Consider the following 21,457-nt stretch of genomic DNA (forward strand, 5'->3'; position numbering starts at 1 on the left):
ACACCCCAGTCAAAATCCCCAGCCTTGGCTGTAGCCAAATGGTGGATGACTCTTGAGGAAGGCTTAAATATCATCAAGGCATGGAGCAGAAAAAAAAATTAAAGTGAGAGAGGTGAGGAAGGGGAGGGTGCAGGGCCGACCAGCAAAGCTCAGAGGCACGGAGAAATTAAAATATAGATATAGGTATGCCCAAGTCATCCACAGCCTCTTCTTGAATACCTCAATGATGGAGGGTCTACAGCTTCCCTAGCAGTTTTATTCCACTGCCTCACTGTTCTAGATGTGAGACAAGGCTTCTCTGGATAGCCAATCTACTTATTTTGCTGCAAATTCAAGCCATTGGTTCACATCATCTTCTGCAGCAAGAGAAAAAAAAGGTCCTTTCCCTCTTCTTTGTGGCAGCCCTTCAAGTGTTTGAAGACTGCTCTCATGTCCCCTCTGCACCTTTTCCACAAGTTGAACATGCTTAGCTCCTTCAGCCCCCTCACATACAGCTTGCCTTCTAAATCCTTGATCATCTTCATTGCCCACCTCTGGATCTCCCCTAACATTTCCACATCTTTTTAAAATGTGGAGCCTAGAACTGCACCCAGTGCTCTACATGAGGTTTAACCAGTGCCAAGTAGAAGCACTATCACCTCCCACATCTTGCGTCTAATGCTTTTATTGACGCATCCCAAAAATCGCATTTGCCTCGTGTGGCTACATCACACTACGATTCATACCGAGTCTGTGGCCTACCAGGACTCCCAAGTCCCATTTCCACAGTGCTGTCATCCAGCCAGGTGTCCCCCAGTTTGCATTTGTGTTTTTTGATTATTCCTCCCAAAATGTAGCACCTTTTAATTTTTTCTCATGTAACTTCATCCTGTTATCTCTAGCCCAACTTTCCATTCTGTTGAGATCTTTCTGAATTGCACTCACATCATCCAACATGTGTATAATCCTTGTCAGTTTTGGGTCATCTGCAAACTTGCTCAAGAAGCTTTCTATGCCAGCATCCAAATTATTAATGAAACATGTTAAACAGCACCAGGCCCAGGACAGGCCTCTACTTGAAGCCTCCTTGCATTCTGACATGCACTTATTCACAATTACCTTTGACTTGCAGCTACTGAACCAGTTACCTATCCACCTAGTAGATGTTTTCTTCGAGCCCACATTTCTCCAATTTGTTTATGAGAAGGTCATGCAGGAAGGACCCTGTCAAAAGCCTTGCTGAAGTTGATAAACACTATAGCAACAGCATTCCCTTCATCCACCCAAGTAGTTACTTCAGTAAAAAAGAGGAGATCAAATGTTTGACAAGCTTATGATCACCTTTCCTCCTCTAAATGCTTGCAAATGGCATTCTCTGGAATACACTCCAGTAACTTCCCAGGTAATGAGGTGATCCTAACCAGTTTATAGATCTGTGAGGCCCCCTTCTCATTTTTTTTTTTTAAAACAAGAGCACTACATTGGCCCTTTTCTAGTCCAGTGCCATAATTCACATGTATATGTACATTAAATAAACCAAGACTACATGATTATATCAGTACAAAGAAAAAGAATCCCTGCTTGGGAAAACATTAAGTATATTAAGTTTTAACCCTTAATACTTGCATGATTTCCTGAATCAAGGGATTAATTCATAAAATTATAAAGTAAAGTAAACAAACTAGAAATTAATATACACTAGGGTTGTTATCTATTTTAAACTGTAAACTTAAAAGTATAGTCTCTCATAAGAGTGTCTTTAGTTACAGTCAGAAGTAAGGTAAAGTTAAACCTGCATTTATACCTTTACCTCTGTTCCTTGGAGTTTAGGCATTAAGATACAGCAAGCTAAATAGTTTCACATTTAACAGATTGAGGAATTCTTAATGTTCTTAGAGCTGAATAGTATAAAAAATTAAAAAGATCCTTTGGAAGAATTAACATCTACTCTATCTACCCAAGCTTATTGTTGTATAGGCCAAAAATACATTATTATTGTTGGAAATAAATACTTAGTAATAAAAAATAATCAATCTGATCTATCTTTGTCTCCAATACATAGAAAGGTCTGTACTTACCCAATTAAAAGAAGAACTGTGCACACCACAAGAAACCCCAGAGAATACTTGAGTGCAGTTTTGACCTGCTGTAGACCAAAGCAAACATTAGTTTATTTGACATAATGAAACTAAAAAGCATTTGACCAAACAAATCCAAGTAAAGTTACATTACACATTTTGCATGACTTTTTTTTTTTTTTTAAAAACACACTTAAAAGATTTACATGGAATTCAGTGAAGCAGCATATTAAGAATTAAGGTTCACTTCAGATGCAAATCTTGCAGTTTGTCATTAAGGGATATCAGTCATTAAGTTCTACCCAAGCTGTTGGCAATGGAAATAGAAGTACTCTGGCCATATTGGTTATATTATTCAATGGTGTAAACAGTGACTTTCCCTATTTTGCTTGTAGTGGAAACATGACAAGAAGCCTCTGTTTAGAGGTGGACATGAAGCAACTGAAAAAAAACAAAAAACAAAACACAGAATCATACAAAATTAGGGTTGGAAGGGCCTTCTGGAGGTCATCTGGTCCAACCCCCTATTCAAAAGCAGGATCATACCCAACTAGATCATACCAGCCAAAGCTTTGTCTAGCTGGGTCTTGAAAAACTTCCAAGGATGGAGATTCCACCACCTCGCTGGGTAATCTGCTGTTCCACTGTTTTACTACCCTCCTATTGAGAAAGTTCTCCTAAATATAGCTAACTTAAACTTGCCTTGCTGCAACTTGAGACCATTGCTCCTTGTTCTGCCATCTGCCACCACTGAGAACTAGAGGTGCACTGATGTATCAGGTCACATATCAGATCGGCACCAACAGGAAAGTTAACGTTGGAAAAAAAAAAAAGCAAGCTGATTGCCAATAATGTCACCAATAAGCATTGCATGCATGCATGCAGCCGCAGCATCCATGTGGCCAGGAATGCAGGTCTGGTGGCTTGGAGAACAGCATGCAACTGGTGAATTTGTTGGGGGAGGGCAGGGGCATGGGGGACCAGATCAAGGCCCCCTGGTGAAGGAAGGAGTGGGGCTGGGGCAGCCCAGCCAAGGCAGTCTATGTGACTGTGGGGCATGGCAGCTCATCTGGGGGGGGGGGGGGGGGGGGGGTGGTACAAGGAGGTGGGCAGGGGGTGGATGGCTCTGCTGCTGCATGCACCCCTAACGGGGGCATGTGCCTTCCCCAGATGTGTGTGCAGGGAAGAGGCTGGCTGCCCAATGCAGGCTCGGGACAAAAGGGTTGCACCAGCCTCTTCCAGGAGTGTGGGGCTGGGCTGGGGCTGTGCTCGGGGCAGACTAAGCTGCACGGGGTGGGCCACAGTGGCACTAGGGGAGGCTCCCTGTAGCCCCCCATAGCCCTCCCTCCTAGCACTGCCACCCACCCCACACAGCTAAATCTGCTCTGAACACACAGTCCCAGCCCAGCACCCCCACCAGGAGAAGGCTGGTGCAGCTCCTGGCCCTGAACCTGCAGCAGGTAGTCCACCTCTGCCCTACACACAAATCCACGTGGGGCACATATCCTGCCATGCCTCCCCCTGGGGTACATGTAGTGGCAGGGAGCCACCCACCCACCACTCCTCCAGCCACCCACAGCTCTGCCCCACGCACCGTGGTCACATTCACTGCCTGGCTGGGCAGCGCCTGCTCTACTCCCTCCCTCACTGTGGGGAGCCTCAATCCATCCCCCTATACCCATTCCCCTCTACAGACTTACTGACAAGATTCTGCTCTCCAAGTTGACAGGCTGCATTCCTATAAAATCAGCTATGGGATTGGTATCAGCCAAAAAAAAAATCTTTAAATCAGTGCACACCTAGTAAGAACAGTCTAGCCCCATCCTCTTTCAAATCTCCTTTCAGGTAGCTGAAGGCTGCTATTAAATCCCTTCTCGATCTTCTCTTCACTAAATTAGAACCCAGTTCCCTCAGCCTCTCCTCACAAGTCACATGCCTTAGCCCCTGAACCATTTTTGTTGCCTTCTGCTGGGCTCTCTCGTTTGTCCACATCCTTTCTGTAGTGGGGGGCCCAAACCGAACACAGTACTCCAGACATGACCTCACCGGTGTTGAATAGAGGGGAATAATCACTTCTTTTGACCTGCTGGCAACATTCCTACCAATGCAGCCCAGTATGCCGTTAGCCTTCTTTGCAACAAAAAGGCACACTGCTGGCTCATTCAGCATATTGTCCACTGTAACACCCAGGTCCTTTTCTGCAGAGCTGCTGCCCAGCTAGTCGGGCCCCAGCCTGTCCTTGTGCATGGGATTGTTCCGTCTTAAGTCAGGACTTCGCACTTATCCTTGTTGAACCTCATGAGCTTCTTTCTGGCCCAATCCTCCAATTTGTCCAGGTCACTCTGAATCCCAGCCCTATCCTCCAGGGTATCTATTACTCCTTCCAGCTTGGTGTCACCTGCAAGCTTGCTAAGGGTGTACTCTATGCCATCTTCCAGATGTTTGATGAAAACAGTGAACAAAACCAGCTCCAGGACTGTCCCTTGGGGCACTCCACTTGATACCAGCTACCAACTAAGTATTGAGCCATTGATTAGTACTCTCCAAGCCTAATGCTCCAGCCAGTTTTCTATACACCTTATAGTCCCATTCATCTAGCTCTTACTTCCTTAACATCCTTGCAGGCAAGCTGTGGGAGACTATATCAAAAGCCTTGCTAAAAATCAAGGTACAACACATGCACTGGTCTCCCCACATCCACAATGCTAGTCACCTCATCATAGATGAACAAAAAAGGCCTTCCTACATATTGAAAATGGGAGTGGTTACTACCAATGAGAAGGGCTTCAAGCTAAACTTAAAATTTCAGCTAACAGGTTGACAACTTCAACAATACACACATTTATGCAATCCACCCTTATGAACTCTTTGAGTCTAACATGGAGTTCAGCTCACATTTTAACTTAAGCAGTCTTACTTCCATGTTGGAAAAATCATTAAGAGAAAAAAAGTTAAACTTCTTTAAATTAATGATTTTCAATGATCCAGCAAAAAATCTAATTGGCTAGACTTCAGTGTTATTTGCATGTGTGTTCATGGAGTAGTCGTATGCAGATTACAAGAGGGTAAACAAAACTTACTGAACATGTGTTGCTATCATCTTCTGCCTTCTCCTCATAATAGAAGTAGACAAAAGGGATCCACAAGAAAACACAGAATAGGATGACTGAGTATAAAGCTAGAAAAGAAAACATAGAAAAAGAATTAGTTATTGTATTGACTCAAATACCAAGTGAAGTCTGTTCCCGTCCACCCCCGAATCAGTACAGATCGGGGGCGGGGGGATGTGGCTTAGGTCAGCAGCCCCCTGCAGCAGCACCCAAATCCTGGCTGCCATCCATGAGGTGGCTGCTGCAGCAGAACAGAGAGCCTGGCTCCCCGCCCCCATGGGTGTGCACACTCCCAGGCAGGCAAAGGGAACCCATACCCCCCAGATATGTGCACAGGGCAGGTATGGACCTAACCTAGTCCTGAAACAGCTTAAAATCTCCAGTAGCCCTAGACTAGAAGGTGTTAAAAAAGGATGGCAGAGTCCCATGACTAAACACTTCACATTTGTCAGTATGTGCTCAGAATGGGTTCAAGTGTTCAGGCAGTTAATAATTTAAATTACCATTTTAAAAAGCCAAAATTTCCTCCCAATATCTGGAAATAAGAGGGTTCCCACAATTTAAAGACATAAGAGTTTCAAAACTTTTTCTTTAAGCTAAAGTTCTGGAGGAGTTAACACAAATTGGGATCAACTGCACCTCCTCCCTCCCCCATCAACATTTGGAAGATCAAACCAGAAACATCAAAAGAGATTGCCAGTTACTTTGGATGCTGACAGACATGCAGCCCCCCCACTAACTCATGGCACTTTATATAAAGCACCACAAGGTAGAGGACCCCAACCCAACAGATGTTTACTTGTTAGGTCAGTGGGAGGGGAGAAGAAAAAAAAATAAAGAGCTCTACTTTGGAGTTGATTGAACCCAAAGATCCAGCCTGCAGCCCCCACCCCCACATGCTACCTGCAAGAAGGGAGGGGGAGCAAGCTGCAGGCTGGGCAAGCGGGCCGGTGGGGGGAGGGGGGTGGGGAAGATGGCCCACATTGCAGGGAGGCTCTAATCCATCTTCACCCCACCCCCTCCCCCCAGCTCAGGCCAGGCAAACCCAAGCCTGCAAACTTATTCCCCCTCCCTTCCCGAACACAGCACAGGCTGCATCAGCCTAGCCCCAATCACAGACTGGAGCAGCTTCAGGAACTTCTAGGCATCTTTACAAGTGCTCTGGGGCAAGGGAGAGAGAAGACACTTTAGAGTGGCTCTTGGGACCTGCTCTAATTAAAACACCCACAGCATCACATGTATTCAGTGTCCCACACTTCAAAATGGTGTCAAGGGAACTTTAACTAAGACTCATTTGACAAGGTTTAGTTAAAACACACCTAGCACCATTTTGAAAAGCAGGGATACTGAACATACATGACAGAGGCTGCTGGCATCAGTCTACTCTGAAATGTGCTAATTAGCACACAGAATAATGTCAGAACAGGTATCCAGCATATGTGTAGGTGCTCTGTTGCATAGGGTCAAAGTGGAGCACCTTCATCTGATCCCTCATTTGATGAGGGTTAATTAGCCACTTAAAATGCTTTGCAGCCATGAACAAGGTGTCATGGTATGACTGTAGTCAGCTCCTGAAAAATGCTCTATGCAAACGTCACTTCTGTCTGCACTCTCAGTCACTGTCAATGATAGCCTTCAAGGCAGTAAATGCACTTTGAGGTGGTCCTGACTGATCCCAACTTGATATGATCTGCACAACCCTTTTTACACCCTTCTAAGCTGCATTGCTGCTTCTGTCATTAGGTAGGCAAGGAATGCACATAGCCTTACAGCCTTTTCCCTAGAATGAACCACAATTAAAGTTAAATGAGCTACAACTAACTTACAGTTATGTCCTGGAATTAAAAACCACCAAAACAACCATCACCACAACTCATATACCCTGACAACCGTTAGCGTATTTTATCCAGCATACTTCATAGGTACTTGAAGCAGGACAAAAATCGGTGTGAACATCTGTATGATGCAGGGACAAAGGCCTTCTCCTGGGGGGGGGGGGGGGGGGGGAATGCAATATCCCTTCACTTTTCCCCTCAGGCAGTAGTCCAAGACAACTGCTTGTACCTGTGCGCGCCAGGAGCAGTCTGAGGCCCTTGGGGGCGCATGGCAGGCTGTGGCCAGCAGCCCTGGCACGCACGTCGGGGAATGCAGGCCGGCGGACTAGAATTAGGCATGGACGCATCGCAGTTGATTAAAGATTATTTTACTTATGCTGTAGATGGTCACGGTGCAGGCAGAAAAAACTTGCTTGCATTGCAGTTACAGACAGACACGTGGAGTTTGCTAGGCTCCACAACATGAACTCGAACAAGACCCGCAGAAAACTCGAGCCTCTTGAAATAACTCGGACAGAGCTCTGGATACACACACACACACACACACACACACACACAAGCTTGCTAGGCTCCGTGGAACAAGCGCGCAGGGAAGGGGTTCGTCGAGGGATCGCACTCAGCGACGGGGAGAGGCCAGAGGTTGATCAGACCTCTATAGCCTTCTTAAAGCACACGCTGGGTCCATTAGGCTCCACAGCGCTTAGAGTTCTTCACAAGACGTGAAGTCCTCCTCCTCCACTAGATGGTTGTGGAGTCCTCCAACTTGGGCGGAAACCGCTCAAGCCTCTTATACGGCTAGCAAGCCAATCGCTAGCCACCACATGGGAATAATTTAGAGACAGCCAATAGCAGGGAACAAATTTGCATGCACTGGGGTTCTCTCTTTGCAACTGAGAAATGCACCCTGCAAAGAAAGCTCCTCGTGGCGGGAAATAATTTAGCAGTGCCAAAGCGCGCGCACACAAAAATCACACCCTTGGGTTGTGACAGTACCCTAGGAACCCTATAAGGGCACAGGAGCAGGTTATCCAAATGAAAATAGATAGGAAGTCCAGCAAGAGACTGGCCTGGCAAAACAACCCCCTCCTACAAGCTTCAGCTCAAAAAGGAATCTTACAAAAAAAAAAAAAAAAAAAGTGGAAAAAACTATCATGTTACCAAGTCCAACTACAAAGAGTATTTATATGCAGTTAGAGAATAGGGAAGACAAGTCACAAGTAGAGCTGCATTTAGCAAGGAACAAGAGACCAAGAATCCCCCCGAAAGTATTCTATAAGCATAGAAAAAGGAAAACCATGGGAAGCAGAGGCCACTTAGTAAGTTGGGAGGATGATCTAGTAACACAAGCTAAAGTATTTAATGTTTGGGTTTGTTTTTACACTTCAGTTTTCACAAATGAGAGGCCAGCAGTGAGATTAGGAGCACAGTAGGCAGCACAAATAGGTGGAGAACAGCTCAGCAGTTTGTTCAGAGGAACTAGAAGTTAAAGTACCCAGGACTGAATGAGGTGCATCTTAGATTAGTGAAGGAATTTGCTGTGGTAACTGTAGAGTGTCAGGCTATTCTCTGAGAATTCATGGAGGTCAAGTGAAGTTCTGGATGACTGGAAAAGGGTAAACACAGTGGCCCACCTTTAAGAAAGGGAAGGAGGATATACGGGAGTTATAGTCCGATAAGTTTAACCTTGATACTTGGAAACATTACAGAGTATGTCAACAAGGGATCCATTTCTAAGCACAAAGAGAACAAGGTTGTCAAGAACAGCCAACATCAATTCGAAGCTTCATCATGCCTGACCAACCTGATTTTCTTTTATAAGAAAAAGTGATCAGCTGTAGAGATTAGGGGCAGAAGGACAAGGAAGAGAAAAAAAAAGCAATGGGTGTAATAACCCTTGATTTTAGCGAGGACTGACAGCATCTCCCATAACATCAGTGTCTTAAGAAGACAAGGAAATACAGACTAGAAGTGGATACTTAACTGGCTGGAACAGATGGCCAGATGTCTGAAGCAGGGGCAGGGGGGTCCCAGGGTTTGTCCTAGATGCAGAACCATTTAATAAAACTTCATTAATCAACTTGAGGATGGGACTAAAACATACACTTTATAGATCTATGGATAAACCAAGTTGGATGGAGCTGCAGACACCCTGGAAGACAGCATTAGGGTTCCAAATTACCTTGATAAAAACTAGAGAAATGGTCCAAAGAAGTCAAAATGGAATTGAATAAATGCAAACTCTTCCATCTAGGGCAGAACAATCAGATGTACTCATATTGGCACATTGAAAGTGTAGAGATCATGAACATCTGCATACACATGACTAGAGAACAACTTGCCACTCTGCAATACTACAGAAAGAGGACCTCAGGATTATAGCAAACCAAAAGCTGTATAGGAGGGGTCAAAGAGCAAAACAGATTGGACTGTATCAATAGGAACATAGTCTGCAAGTCAAAAGGAAATGATTCTTCCATTCAAGTCAGCACTGATGAGGCCTCATTTGGAAGTACTGGGTACCTATATACAAGCATGCTCCAAAGTACATCACAATTTGTGCACTGCAGCAGCCTCCCTCATCTCATGCATCAGCATCCCCGCGCTTCAAAATGGCAGTGGGGGCACTCTATCTAAAGCTGGAATGAGTTTTAGATAAAGCTCCCTTGCTGCTATTTTGGAGCATGGGGATTCTGATGCACGGGACGCTCTGAGTGCTTTTAATTAGAACAGCTCTCAGATGAAAGCACCTCCCCTCAGGCACATGTATAAATGTCCACTGCATCCAGTCTTGGGCAATGAAGTTGAAAAAAAAGTTATGGACACAAAAAAAAAGGTCCAGCAGAGGGCAGTAATCACTATTAGAAGACCAGGAAAAAGGACTTTCAAAAAAAAGGGAAAAAAACCCAAGGATTATTAAATCTGATTAGATGAAAATTGAAGGGAAGGGATAGGATTTTATAAACTCTCTTCAGATTATTTAGAGCGTGGTTGACTGTTCATGCCTTAGTTCTCTATGACTGCAGGATATAAACAGCCTTAAAACTGCAACAAGGAAATTTTGGATAGTAAGAAACACAACAAGTAATTAAAGCACTGGAACAGATTAAAGAACAGGAGAGGTTGCAGAATCTGCATCTTTGCAAAATTAAGAGCATGTTAAAAACATTTGTCTATAACAGTTTAGATATGGATTACCTTGATCAGAGGGTTGAACTAGATGATCACCTCAAAGAATATGGCTGGAACGAACTTTCTGCAATTCTATGGGTATAGCTGCTATAATCTAGTAATTGATACCATTACCAACACAAAATACAGGAAGTCACATGATCCTCAGCCACCAGTAAATAAGCAAGGGCTGAAAGGAATAAGTACAGCAGATCTGATCTTTTAGCCTCTGTTACAATTCCTCATTATACTCTGACCAGTGCATAGTGCTTTGTACAAGCCTTTCTGTCTTTTTCTTGTGCTGGGAATACTTTTTGCCATCAAGTCCTACATTCTATTCAAAATGAGAACTAGGCTCCTGGGTCAGGAGTGTCCCAGACTTTGGATTGGGACAACTTTGACCTAGTGGGACTAACTGAAACTGGGTGGGACTCTACTCATGACTGGGTGGTAGGAAGAGAGATAGAAGAGGGGAAACGGGAAGGGGGTGTTGCTTTCTCTTTCAAAGAACAGTACACATCTTCCCTAATCAAACTGGGATCAGAGGATGGACAAGCAGAGACTCTGTTGGTTAGGATCCAAGGGGGTTGGGGGAAAAGGGACCTGGGGGGGGGTGTTCTACAACAGGCCTTAGCACCAGGAGGACAAGCTGGACCGGGAGTTTTCCAGGCAGCTCTCAGAGACTGTGCAGTCTAGAGATATGGTAGTCATGGGGGACCTTAACTACCCAGACATATGCTAGGAGGAACAGTCACCTAGATCTAACCACTCATGCAGGTTCTTAACCTGTATTCAGGACCTAACACAGGAAGCAAGGAATCCGACCGGGGTAATGCCTTGCTCGACTTGGTGTTGGCCACAGGGGATGACCTGGTGGGGGACCTGCAGATTCAAAGGCAATTTGGGGAACAGTGATCACCAAATGATTAAAATTCACTATCCAGAGAAGAGCAGGCATTATACCCAGCAGGACACAGCTGCTAAACTTTAAAAAGTCTGACTTTAATTGGATCAGGCAATTGGTTAGCAGAATACTAGGAACCAAGAGCCTACATGTTTTGGGGGTCCAGGATGGGTGGTCATTCCTCAAGGAAGCCATTCTTTGGGCTCACAGTGAGACAACCCCCTGGTAGAGGAAAGGGGGCAAAGGGGCCAGGAAGCCCCTTTGGCTAGCCAGGGTCATCCAGGATACCTTAAGAGCAAAAAAAGAAGCAGAAAGGAAGTAGAAGCAGGGGGTAGCTAGCAAGGAGGAGTACACTTCTTTGGCCTGCGCCTGCAGGGAGTCAGTCAGGAAGGCCAAGGCAGCTCTAGAACTCAGGCTAGTGGCAGGGATGAAGGACAATAAAAAGTCCTTCTTTAGGTACAGAGGGAGCAGGGTAGCATAGGACCCCTGTAAGACAAGCAGGGGGGCTTAGTGACAGATAGCAGGGACAAGGCAGAGTTCTTCAATGAGTTTTTTGCCTCCGTCTTCTTAAATAGAAATCTAGACGAACCCTCAATACGCATCAGGGACACCAACAAGGGGAAATACAGCCAACCAACAGTCAGTGCCGACACGGTAAAAAGACACTTGGAGGGATTGGACATTTTCAAATTACCAGGAACAGAGGGACTCCACCCACAGATAGTGAAGGAATTAGTGAGTGTCATAGCTGAACCATTGGCAAAGGTATATGAGCACTCATGGTGCTCAGGTCAGGTCCTGGAGGATTGGAAGAGGGACAATGTCACCCCAATCTTTAAGAAGGGGAGGAAGAAGGATTCAGGGAGCTATAGACCAGTCAGCCTAACCTCTATCCCAGGGAAAGTCCTAGAAAAAAGTTAAAGGAACACATCTGTGGGAGCCCACTGGCTAAATGTCATGGAGGGGTAACCAACATGCGTTTATAGCAGGCAGGTCCTGCCTGACTAACCTCGTTTCTTTTAACAAGGCCACCAAGTGTTTAGGTGCAGGAGTCAAGGTGGATGTTATCTATCTGGACTTCAAGAAGGCCTTTGACATGGTATCCCATACCATCCTTATAAATAAACCAAGGAGATTTGCCTTGGACTATTACACGGTAGACTGGGTAGCAAACTGGCTCAAGGGTTACACACAGAGTGGTGGTGGATGCGTTGGTATCAACCTGGAGAGGTGTGTAAAGTAGAGTCTCCCAGGGCTCAGTTCTGGGGCCAGTGCTGTTCAACATCTTCATCAGTGATCTGAATGAGGGGGTGAGAAGCACCCTGTCCAAATTCACAGATAACACAAAAATATGGGGTGAAGTCAATACCCTGGAAAGGAGGAACCAGATCCAGGCTGATCTAGACAGGGTGAAGTGGGCAGAGGGCAACAGGATGCAATTCAATAAGGACAAGTGCAAGGTACTGTACATCTAGGGAGGAAGAGCTGCCATCATATCTGTAGGCTGGGAGCGACTTTCCCAGCACCACTAAGGCAGAAAGACCTTGGAGTCACTGTTGACTCCAGGATGAGCATGAGTCGTCAATGTGATGAACTTGTCGGCAGAGCCAATCGCACCTTGCTGGGTGTTCCTAGGTGCTTCACAAACAGGTCCAGGGAAGCAATTCTCCCCCTCTATGCAGCACTGGTCAGGCTGCAGCTGAAGTACTGTGTCCAGTTCTGGATGCCACAGTTCAAGCAGGATGCGGACAACTTGGAGAGGGTCCAAAGAAGAGCCACTCATCTGATTAGAGGCCTGCAGGGAAGGCCTTAAGAGGAAAGGCTAAGGGACTTTAACCTCTTCAGCCTCTCCAAGAGAAGGCTGAGAGGGGACCCTGTGGCAGCATACAGATTCATAAGGAGAGCGCAACATGAAGTAAGCAACTATCCATTTACCAGGGCACCCCCTGGAACAACAGCCATAAGCTATTGGAGAGAAGGTTTAGACTAGAGATTAGAAAAAAAGTTCTTCATGGTCAGGGATGCCAGGATCTGGAACTGGCTTCCAAGGGAGGTGGTGCTCGCCCCATCCTTGGGCATCTTCAAGAGGAAAACTGGACAGGCACCTGGCTAGGTTCACATGACCTCAGGTTTAGTGACCCTTTTCTTGCCTGCCAGGGGCAGGGGGCGCCGGACTAGATGGCCTACTGAGATCTCTTCAGACCCTAGAACCTATGAAATTCTAGGTAAAATTCAGTTAAATCTTCACAGTTTATCATCCTTGTTTTAAAGTAACAGTCGATCATTTTGCAAACAGATACTACGCTAGTTAAACATCACCTAAAAAGAGGTGCCTAAAAGAAAAAAGAGGCAAGTTTCAAGATTAAAACCAAGTTGTAAAAAGCATTACTTGTGAATCCTGCATATTACATCTATCTGTGCAAGAAGCCAGACATTTCATTAATAAAACAAACAAAAAAACAAATCAGCTTAGATGTTAAAAGTTGTCAAACTTGGCAAAGCTGGTAAAGTTATACATTTAATTAACTACTTGGCAAGATAAGATTGCTGTCTGATTTATTAAGAATCTAAAGTTATAACTTCTAAATACATTAATATATAAGCATTAAGCTAGGATAAAAGTTTTAAACTACCACCACTTATCCAACACATGCTAAATCCATATCTTTGGGTAATGCTATTATATCAAAGTAGGCAATACATTTAATATACCACCACTATGGTGGAACAGAAAAATCTACTAAGTGATGCTGTGTTTCTCTCCCTCTTATTTTTTTTTTTTTTTTTTTTTAAGATATTCTTAAACCCAGTGACACTCTAAAGAGCATTTAAGTTCACTTCACTAAAACAGATTGAACATACCTCTCAACCTAAGGTTAAGGTTGTCCTTTCTTTATGATGGGCTGGAAAAATTACTTGGAAGAAATTATGTGGAACAGTTATCATGGAAACCACTGAGCCTAGACTTTTAGAAGTAATCTGGCAACAAAATACCATTTGTCTAAGGTTTACTGAATAGTTAAATCTGATAATCTTTCCTTCTCCTCCCACTATGTTCTGCTACACCAGAAACAATCCTCTAAAGAAACATGCAAGGGCTTGTTTCTTCATTATAGTCATTTACCCAGGATTCAGAGATCAGGCCTCTTTAAAATACTGTATCACAAGGATACCCTTCCTAAAAGGGCTTACAAACTACAAAGCCAAAAAAGCAAAAAGAGGACTGCAACAAGAAGAAAGGGTTATAACAGATGAAATTCAGAGAATAAGTTTTTCATGTTTTACAAAGAGAATTATGTAAATTGAAAGATAAAAATACTGAAGGGGACCATAAGCATCTTTCTACACATGCTTCATTCACATCATGGCCCATGGGCCACACCCAACCTGCAAAGGGATTAGGTCTAGGTCACATTTTATTAAGTGCACTGATTCCTAGCTATTTGATCTGGTCAGCACTTTGCTAGTGATGCACAGATTGCCTCCAGCCAGACTAGCCTCAATAGGGAGGGCTTCCTTCCACTCCCCTGAAGCCTCTGCTTTCTGTCACCAGAGTAGCCAGAGGGGAAGTGGTGGCCTATGGCACCAGGTAGGTGGCAAGATGCAGCTCATGTCTGATAGAGGTTACCAGCTCCTGCTTTAGATAGAAACTGCTAAGTAAAAAGCCTTTTGGCAGGGCCACTTGGTAGGGATAAAGGGTTTTCACTAGGGACCCAATAGATTTTTTGGCCGATACTGATGGCCAATTTAAGTGAACCGTATCAGCCAGTGCAGATCTGATTGCCAATACACAGCCCAACAACTTGGAGAGCAGCAGTGGTCTGGTGAGTCTGTTTTGCGGGAAGGGCTGCAGGGCAAATAGAGACTCAGGTGGTGAGGGAGGGAATAGGGAAATGAGGCTGCCCAGCTAGGCCATGATGTGGGACAGAGTCAGTGGGAGGGGAACTACGGGGGGAGGGGGGGGGGGGGGGTTGCAACCAGTATTCCCCTTCCCAGGGCTGCTACCACCCGCTCAGAGTACAGCCTGGCCCAGAGGAAACCTGGCCCCCCCACGACAAAATGAGCCCAGTGCAGCCCCGGCCCCAGTGGCAGCCAGCCCTCACCCCACTGACAGGTCTGGGGCCACATGCCCCCCCATGCTTCCCCCAGGTGTGGCACTCCTACCTGCACACACTAACCCCCCCCCCCCCCCCCCCGCGCTCGTGGCTCCATCCTGTGCCCCAGCCTGGCAAGGCAGTGCCTGCCCCTTCCCCCAGCCCCACTCCCTCCCTTGCCACCAGGGCGTCAATCTGCCTCCCCACAACTTATTTACTAGCCCAACGCCACTCTCCATGCTGGGCTCTGCTCCTGGCCACCTGCATGCTGTGCTGCAGCTACAAGAAAGCACAGGGCATTTAAAATCGGGCACACAACAGCCAGAAAACAACTGCCAAGACTATCAATTTTCCTTATAAAAAAAAAAAAATGGTGCTGATCCAATATGGGACCAATGTATTGGTAGACCTCTAGTTTTCACTATTCTGATCTTAGCTTGAGATATTACAAGGGCCTTAAAAACATAGCCAAGTTATGGAATTCAATGTATAGAAGGTAGTATAAAAATAAACAAGAGGAATAAACAAGGTTTCCTCCTCCCATTCCAGTCTTAATACTGTTGACTGGTACCACCAAAACAGCAGAGGAGGTCTGAGTGCTTGAAGAGAGAACCAAGATGAATGAACATTTCAATTCTGGGACTGCATGCGTTTATGAACATTTTTCTTCTACAAGTTATCCAGACTAAATCAGCAATTAAAAGATTATTTGCATTTCCAGTTGCAATTCTGCTATTAATTCTATACCGCTTGGCCAGATCTTTCATAAGCCAATGGTTGCAAAAGTAGATACTAGTTCTTAAGATCTGGATGCTGACAGTAACAGGTTAGAGAAAGATTATCAAAGTGAAGACAACTTAACTTAGTATGTATCAAAATAAGCAACAGTAATTGGCATAGGTGATGCAACTAAAAATGTTCTAGATTATTCAATGATCAAAAGCAACCTCATGAGATACAGGATGTAAAAGGTGTTTTATTACCTTTTAGGTAACACAATTTAAGAGAAACATGCTTGATAGCCATTACAGAAAGAGACTCAAGTTCATTTTGTTGTTAAATTAAAAACAAAAAGTAAAATGAACATAAGGTTATATGAATTATGAAGTCATGTAATCTAATAGGGAAAGAATACTAGAAGTGAATGCAGAGATGACCCTAGCAGGGTGTGGGGCCTGGACACAAAGAAGCCGGTGGCAGTGGGGGGAGTGGCAACTAGCTGGATGCAAAGCCAGCAGCTGCATTGCCACTGGTACCGGCAGAGTTACCAACACTAGGCAAACCCTGCAGGGGAGGCCATGGCTGCTCTGCAGGACCCTCCAAAGCCCTGAATGGACCTCTCCATGTACTAGATGCTTTAAGTCACTGGAAGTTCCCCCACCCCTCTTTAGGTAGGAACAACAAAAACAGAAAAACCATGGGAAAAAAAAAAAAAGTTTCCCTACACTGCTCTTTGAAGACCATCCCCTCACAGGATGAAACCCGCAAGTTAATTCAACAAGCAGGATACTAAAGTTGGAGCAGTAGTACTGCAAAAGCATTATATAATCCTTTACAAAAATATCTAAGTCCATCAGCAACTTGGACTTGTTTGCTCTATCCAGCAAGCAAAAAGCTCTTTAGTATATGAAGACATAAGTGGACCATGCTGCTACCTTTAAAAGGCATACAGGCATATGTACCTTAGTTAGGAAGTTGTCTGTTTAGCTGATGTAAACATCTGTTTTCCTTAAACATTAGGTCATCTGTGGTGGTATGCACAGTAAGGGGTGCTACTATGCAGAGCCACCTGCCTCACTCCCAGGCCCAAAACCTTGTTTCAGGAGTCTCCCTCAGGGAGCCTACAGCCAGCTGTCTTGCTTCCTGGAAAACAATCTGCAAGCCTGGGATAACACTGCTGCTGCCACCACCGGGGCACTGGTCTCTAGCAGGGCTCTGTGCAACATGGGACACAGGGCTGTAGGGGGAATAGTAGGGAAATAGTCTGTAAGGTAGCATCTTTACAAGTCTTATGGTACTTTATTATGAAAGTTTAAAAATCTTGACTGAAGTGTATATCAAGAGAAACACATGCTTGCCTTACTATGTTTTTAAGCTTGTTACAGATTGAGGTAGAAGATAGAGGTATAAAAAGATCCTAAAAGACACCATGTTATTACACTTCATAGACATGTAGACATGTCAGAGCAATCTTAAGACAATCTATATATCCAAGACCTGTAAGAGTCCAGACCTACTTCTAAAATATACTTTAAAGTTAACCTTGTACAATTTAACAGGTTTCATTGGAGGTGATTGTCCCCACTACAATATCCATTGATGGCATTCTAAATCTTTAAAACTTGCCTTAAAAAGTCTAACTTGCCTATGAACTCTGTATTGACAGCATGCAGCCAAGCTAGCCATCTAGTAATGGCCAGCCTGATAATGCAAGCACAAGTAAAAGTGTTTTGAATGGATATAAGCCTTCACCTGCACACCAAGCTGAATGTTGTATAGTGCCGCAGTTCCCAATCTGTGGTACAAATACCACCTGTGGTACACAAACAACCTATCAATGGTATGTGTCAGATTTATTATAATTTCTTTATATGAAAAAGTTTCCTTGTGGTACTTAAGGTTGTATCATTTTAAGTTGGTGGTGCACAATCAGTTAGAGTTTGGGAACCGCTGGTATAGTGCATTATTAGCTATGTTATCCTCTGGTTCCAAGTTGTGGATACCATTAGCAGTACAAATCAGGCAGCTCGATGCATTTCATCTGCTCTGTCAGAAGTGGAACATCAAAATGTAAAGACAGTCTAAAAATATGAAGGTGCTTCAGGAAGGTATCAAATAGGGGTATCCCCTGCAAAAGAAAGAGTCCCCCAAAAGAGCTGCAGGCTAGAACTCAGTCCAATTAACCTTGTCATCATATATATTTAATGTTTGCTTGACAATATCCAAAATGCAGCAAATGGTTCCTGGATATTTTGCTTATAAAACCATGTGCCCTTTTTGCTCCAGGGCAGATGGTTGTCTAGGTTGACAAGAGACTGAAGAGAGTGCTCTGACTTGTTCCCCATTACTTAGTTTCATTTTATTGAGCAAATGCTGTCCTCAGGCCAATTCTACAGTTTTAAACAGTTTTGTTACAATGTGGCCTACTGGGGGTGGAAGGAAAAAAATAAATTAAATAAAAATTGAGGCTCATAGCTGGGGAATAAGGAAAGGGCAATCCCAGGGAGAACAGAGTAGAATCTAAGGAAGGACAGAGGGAACTGCAGTGGCACAATAAAAGATTTCTGAAGCAGAGTTTCAATTAAATTTATTCCTGGTAATCTGGTTTTATTTTCTGAACTTTCAAACCACTGGACGATGCAAGATAGACATGACTTTAGTACAGTGTACATGTATTATTGAAAAAAAATACAGTGGATGTTAGCTTATTTTGGGCCTTTTAGTTGCTACCACAATTTCCTGTTCAATATCGAGTACAAAGTAGGTGCTTGTGCCTTCAAGAGTCGAGTGGAACAGAAAACCAAGGCTACCACCAGAGCCACCCTGATTAAACAAAATTCAGCTGCATAACGGGAGACAAAAGAAAAAAAAAATCCTAAACAGGTTTTAAACAAAGCAGCATGATGGTAGATCATGTCTTGTGACCATTTGTGGGAATGTACTACATCTCTGGGGGGAGGGGGGAGGAGGAAAACAGACAAAGACAGAGACTGAATTCATCTGCATGAAGTGCAAACTAGTGACTACATTAGAGAACAAGGGATAAGATTCAGAAGACAGGGAAGGGCAATGTAAGAAAAGCTGGAGGGCAAGTGTCAGCATATGACCTCCAGGAAAGAGTCATCCAAGCTTAGGAGAGAGGGACTAAAAAAAGGGGTTGCTTGATTCTGTAAGTCCAGGAAGAAGAAAGCAACAGGTCTATCAATTATAAAAAGTCAGGGTAAAGAACAAGTGATACTATATTGGGAGACTTACTATAGACCATGAAAAAAAAATTAAGTCAGAAAGAGGGTGAATGAGCTTTTGAGCAAGTAACAAAAACTTCCAATAGTAATGAAGTAGTATTCATGGAGGATTTTAAAAAAAAAAAAGAAATCCTACTATTACAAGAATAATGCAGCAAAACAAGAGACCAGGTCTCAACTTTTATACAGAACTTTCAAGCTATATCCTACATTTTGGGAAACAGAAGATCATCTACCATTGATACTGTTCTGAGCAATAAGGAAGAATTGGATGTGTATATAGAAAGGCAATAGGATAAAATTGCCACAATATGATGGAATCACAAAGTTGAAGAATGGGAGTGTCAGAACAGAACAAGGGGACTAGATTTCGAAAGAGCCAAAATTTCAACCAACCCTTGAAACAGTAGGCAAGGTGGACAGATAAAAAAAAAAATAAATAAATAAATAAAAATCCAGGAGGACTGGCAGTTGCCTCAACAAAATAAACAAGTCTATAAGAGGCTCAAACTATTTCAACCTGAGGGGAAAAAAAAAATAGTAAGAACTGCTATGGTTGACTGATGTGGTTAAAAGAAATGTTTAAACACACATATAGATAAAATGGGAACTAACTGGCTAGCTGCTAGGCAGTAACTTTTCTGAGAAGCATCTCAATGCTTTGATTGATCCAAGATTCAATGAGTCAATGTGATACTGTAGCAAGAGAGTACTGTATGCAAAATGGGGGTGACCAATTGAGGTATAACAAATATGGACAGAGTGGATGAAGTATGGTGCGCAGTTGTAGGCTCCTCATTTCAACAGTGACATGAAGAAGCTTGAGAGGATCCAGCAGCAAGCCAAGGGTGGAGGGAGTGCGACTGGCAGCTACATGTTATTCTCTTCCCGACTGTTTTGGTTGGAGAAGGGAAGAGATGGGGAGAGAAATATGATGGCAGCCTTTGAAGTATTTGAAGAGTGCTAAAGAAGGGAGAACTGTTCTACCCTGCTAGAGAACAGGACATGCAACAGTTTTAATCTAATATTTTTGCTGCACCTGAATTCTACAGAAAACAAAAAGAAGTCTTAACTAAGAATAATAAGTCAATGAAACAGGTTGCCCAGAAAAGGTTTTGGAATTCCCTTCAATGGAGGTTTTCCAGGAAGTAGCTAGATAGAATGCATCTGGAATGGCTTAGGAATAGAGCAGCTGACAATGGGCAGGAAGTTTGGCTAGATCCCCTTGAGGTTTGCTCCAGCCCTACGACTACTTTAAGAACACAGTCTAGGACAGGGGCGAGCAATTATTTTGGGCAGAGGACCACTTACTGAGTTTTGGCAAGCCATCAAGGGCTGCATGACAGGTAGCTAGGGGCAGATGAATATTTAAGTTTTTTTTAGGGGCCCCATGGGCCAGATAGAATGGCTCAGCAAGCTGCATCTGGCCTGTGGGCCGCATTTTGCCCACCCCTGGTCTAGGGACAACTTTTTACATACAAGAAGCACACAACATGCCACTGCATCTTAAGGTCTATATTTAAAATTTTAAGATTCTTTAGAAATCTGCATAAGGGAAGTTAGATATGGGGTTGTATCAAGACATTTGACAGTTACACTTAATTTTGTTGCAAGCCTGCTCAACACTAATGTTTTCTAGTCATTTACCTGGCCATTAAATAAATGGTCAATATAACCATCCATAAAAAATGTAACAAAGAAGCTTGGAAAGGAACTCTATCCAATACACAAAAATATAAATAAAGATTGCTTTCAGAGATTAAAGCCTTCATTCTCCATTTGAGTATGGGATGATGCAAGAGGTAGACCAGATTAAACATTTTAGAAAATAGTTTTCAAAATTGAGTCTTGATAGAGCATTGAGCTCATAAATCTTTATTATTAAATTATATATTTTCTTTTCACCGATACAGAATGGTACTCATTGTCCAAGTCTGACAACAAAAAAGGAGGGAAAACCTAGAAACGTCAATATTTGGCTAACTTGTATGATAATACTGCTCATCATCTTTAACAAAAAGAATTGAGCCAGGTCTGTTCCAGCAATAAGGAGAGTCTCTCAATTGTCAGTCCTGGTTCCTTCGTGCTTTAGGTAGAGGCTTTACGATTTCTGCAAGGCTCAGTGCATTGGAACTTAGGTTCTTCAAGAAAAATGGTAGAGGAGCATCTCATTTGTTTAGTGATCCTAACCATTTTCAGGCAGTATTACCCAACTTAAGCATCATGGCCTATTCCAGGAGGGTGAAACAACTGGAATAATATTAAATGATACTGATGTAGGCTATTACTTCATTTCATAGTTCTTAGGGACTGGAATAGACTTT

General features: G+C 43.7%; 1 protein-coding gene across 1 annotated transcript in view; it reads right to left on the reverse strand.

The window, feature by feature from the left end:
- The window catches only part of LMBRD1 (LMBR1 domain containing 1), a 233,313-nt gene that overhangs the window by 169,635 nt on the left and 42,221 nt on the right, over nt 1-21,457 (reverse strand). Inside the window, exons 4-5 of the mRNA XM_006263155.3 lie at nt 5,138-5,235; nt 2,058-2,125 (exon numbers count right to left, since the gene is read on the reverse strand). Of these exons, the coding sequence (XP_006263217.1) occupies nt 2,058-2,125; nt 5,138-5,235 (166 nt within the window). The remainder of the gene's footprint in view (nt 1-2,057; nt 2,126-5,137; nt 5,236-21,457) is intronic.

Source organism: Alligator mississippiensis, chromosome 1, assembly GCF_030867095.1.
Source record: "Alligator mississippiensis isolate rAllMis1 chromosome 1, rAllMis1, whole genome shotgun sequence".
NCBI lineage: Eukaryota > Metazoa > Chordata > Crocodylia > Alligatoridae > Alligator > Alligator mississippiensis.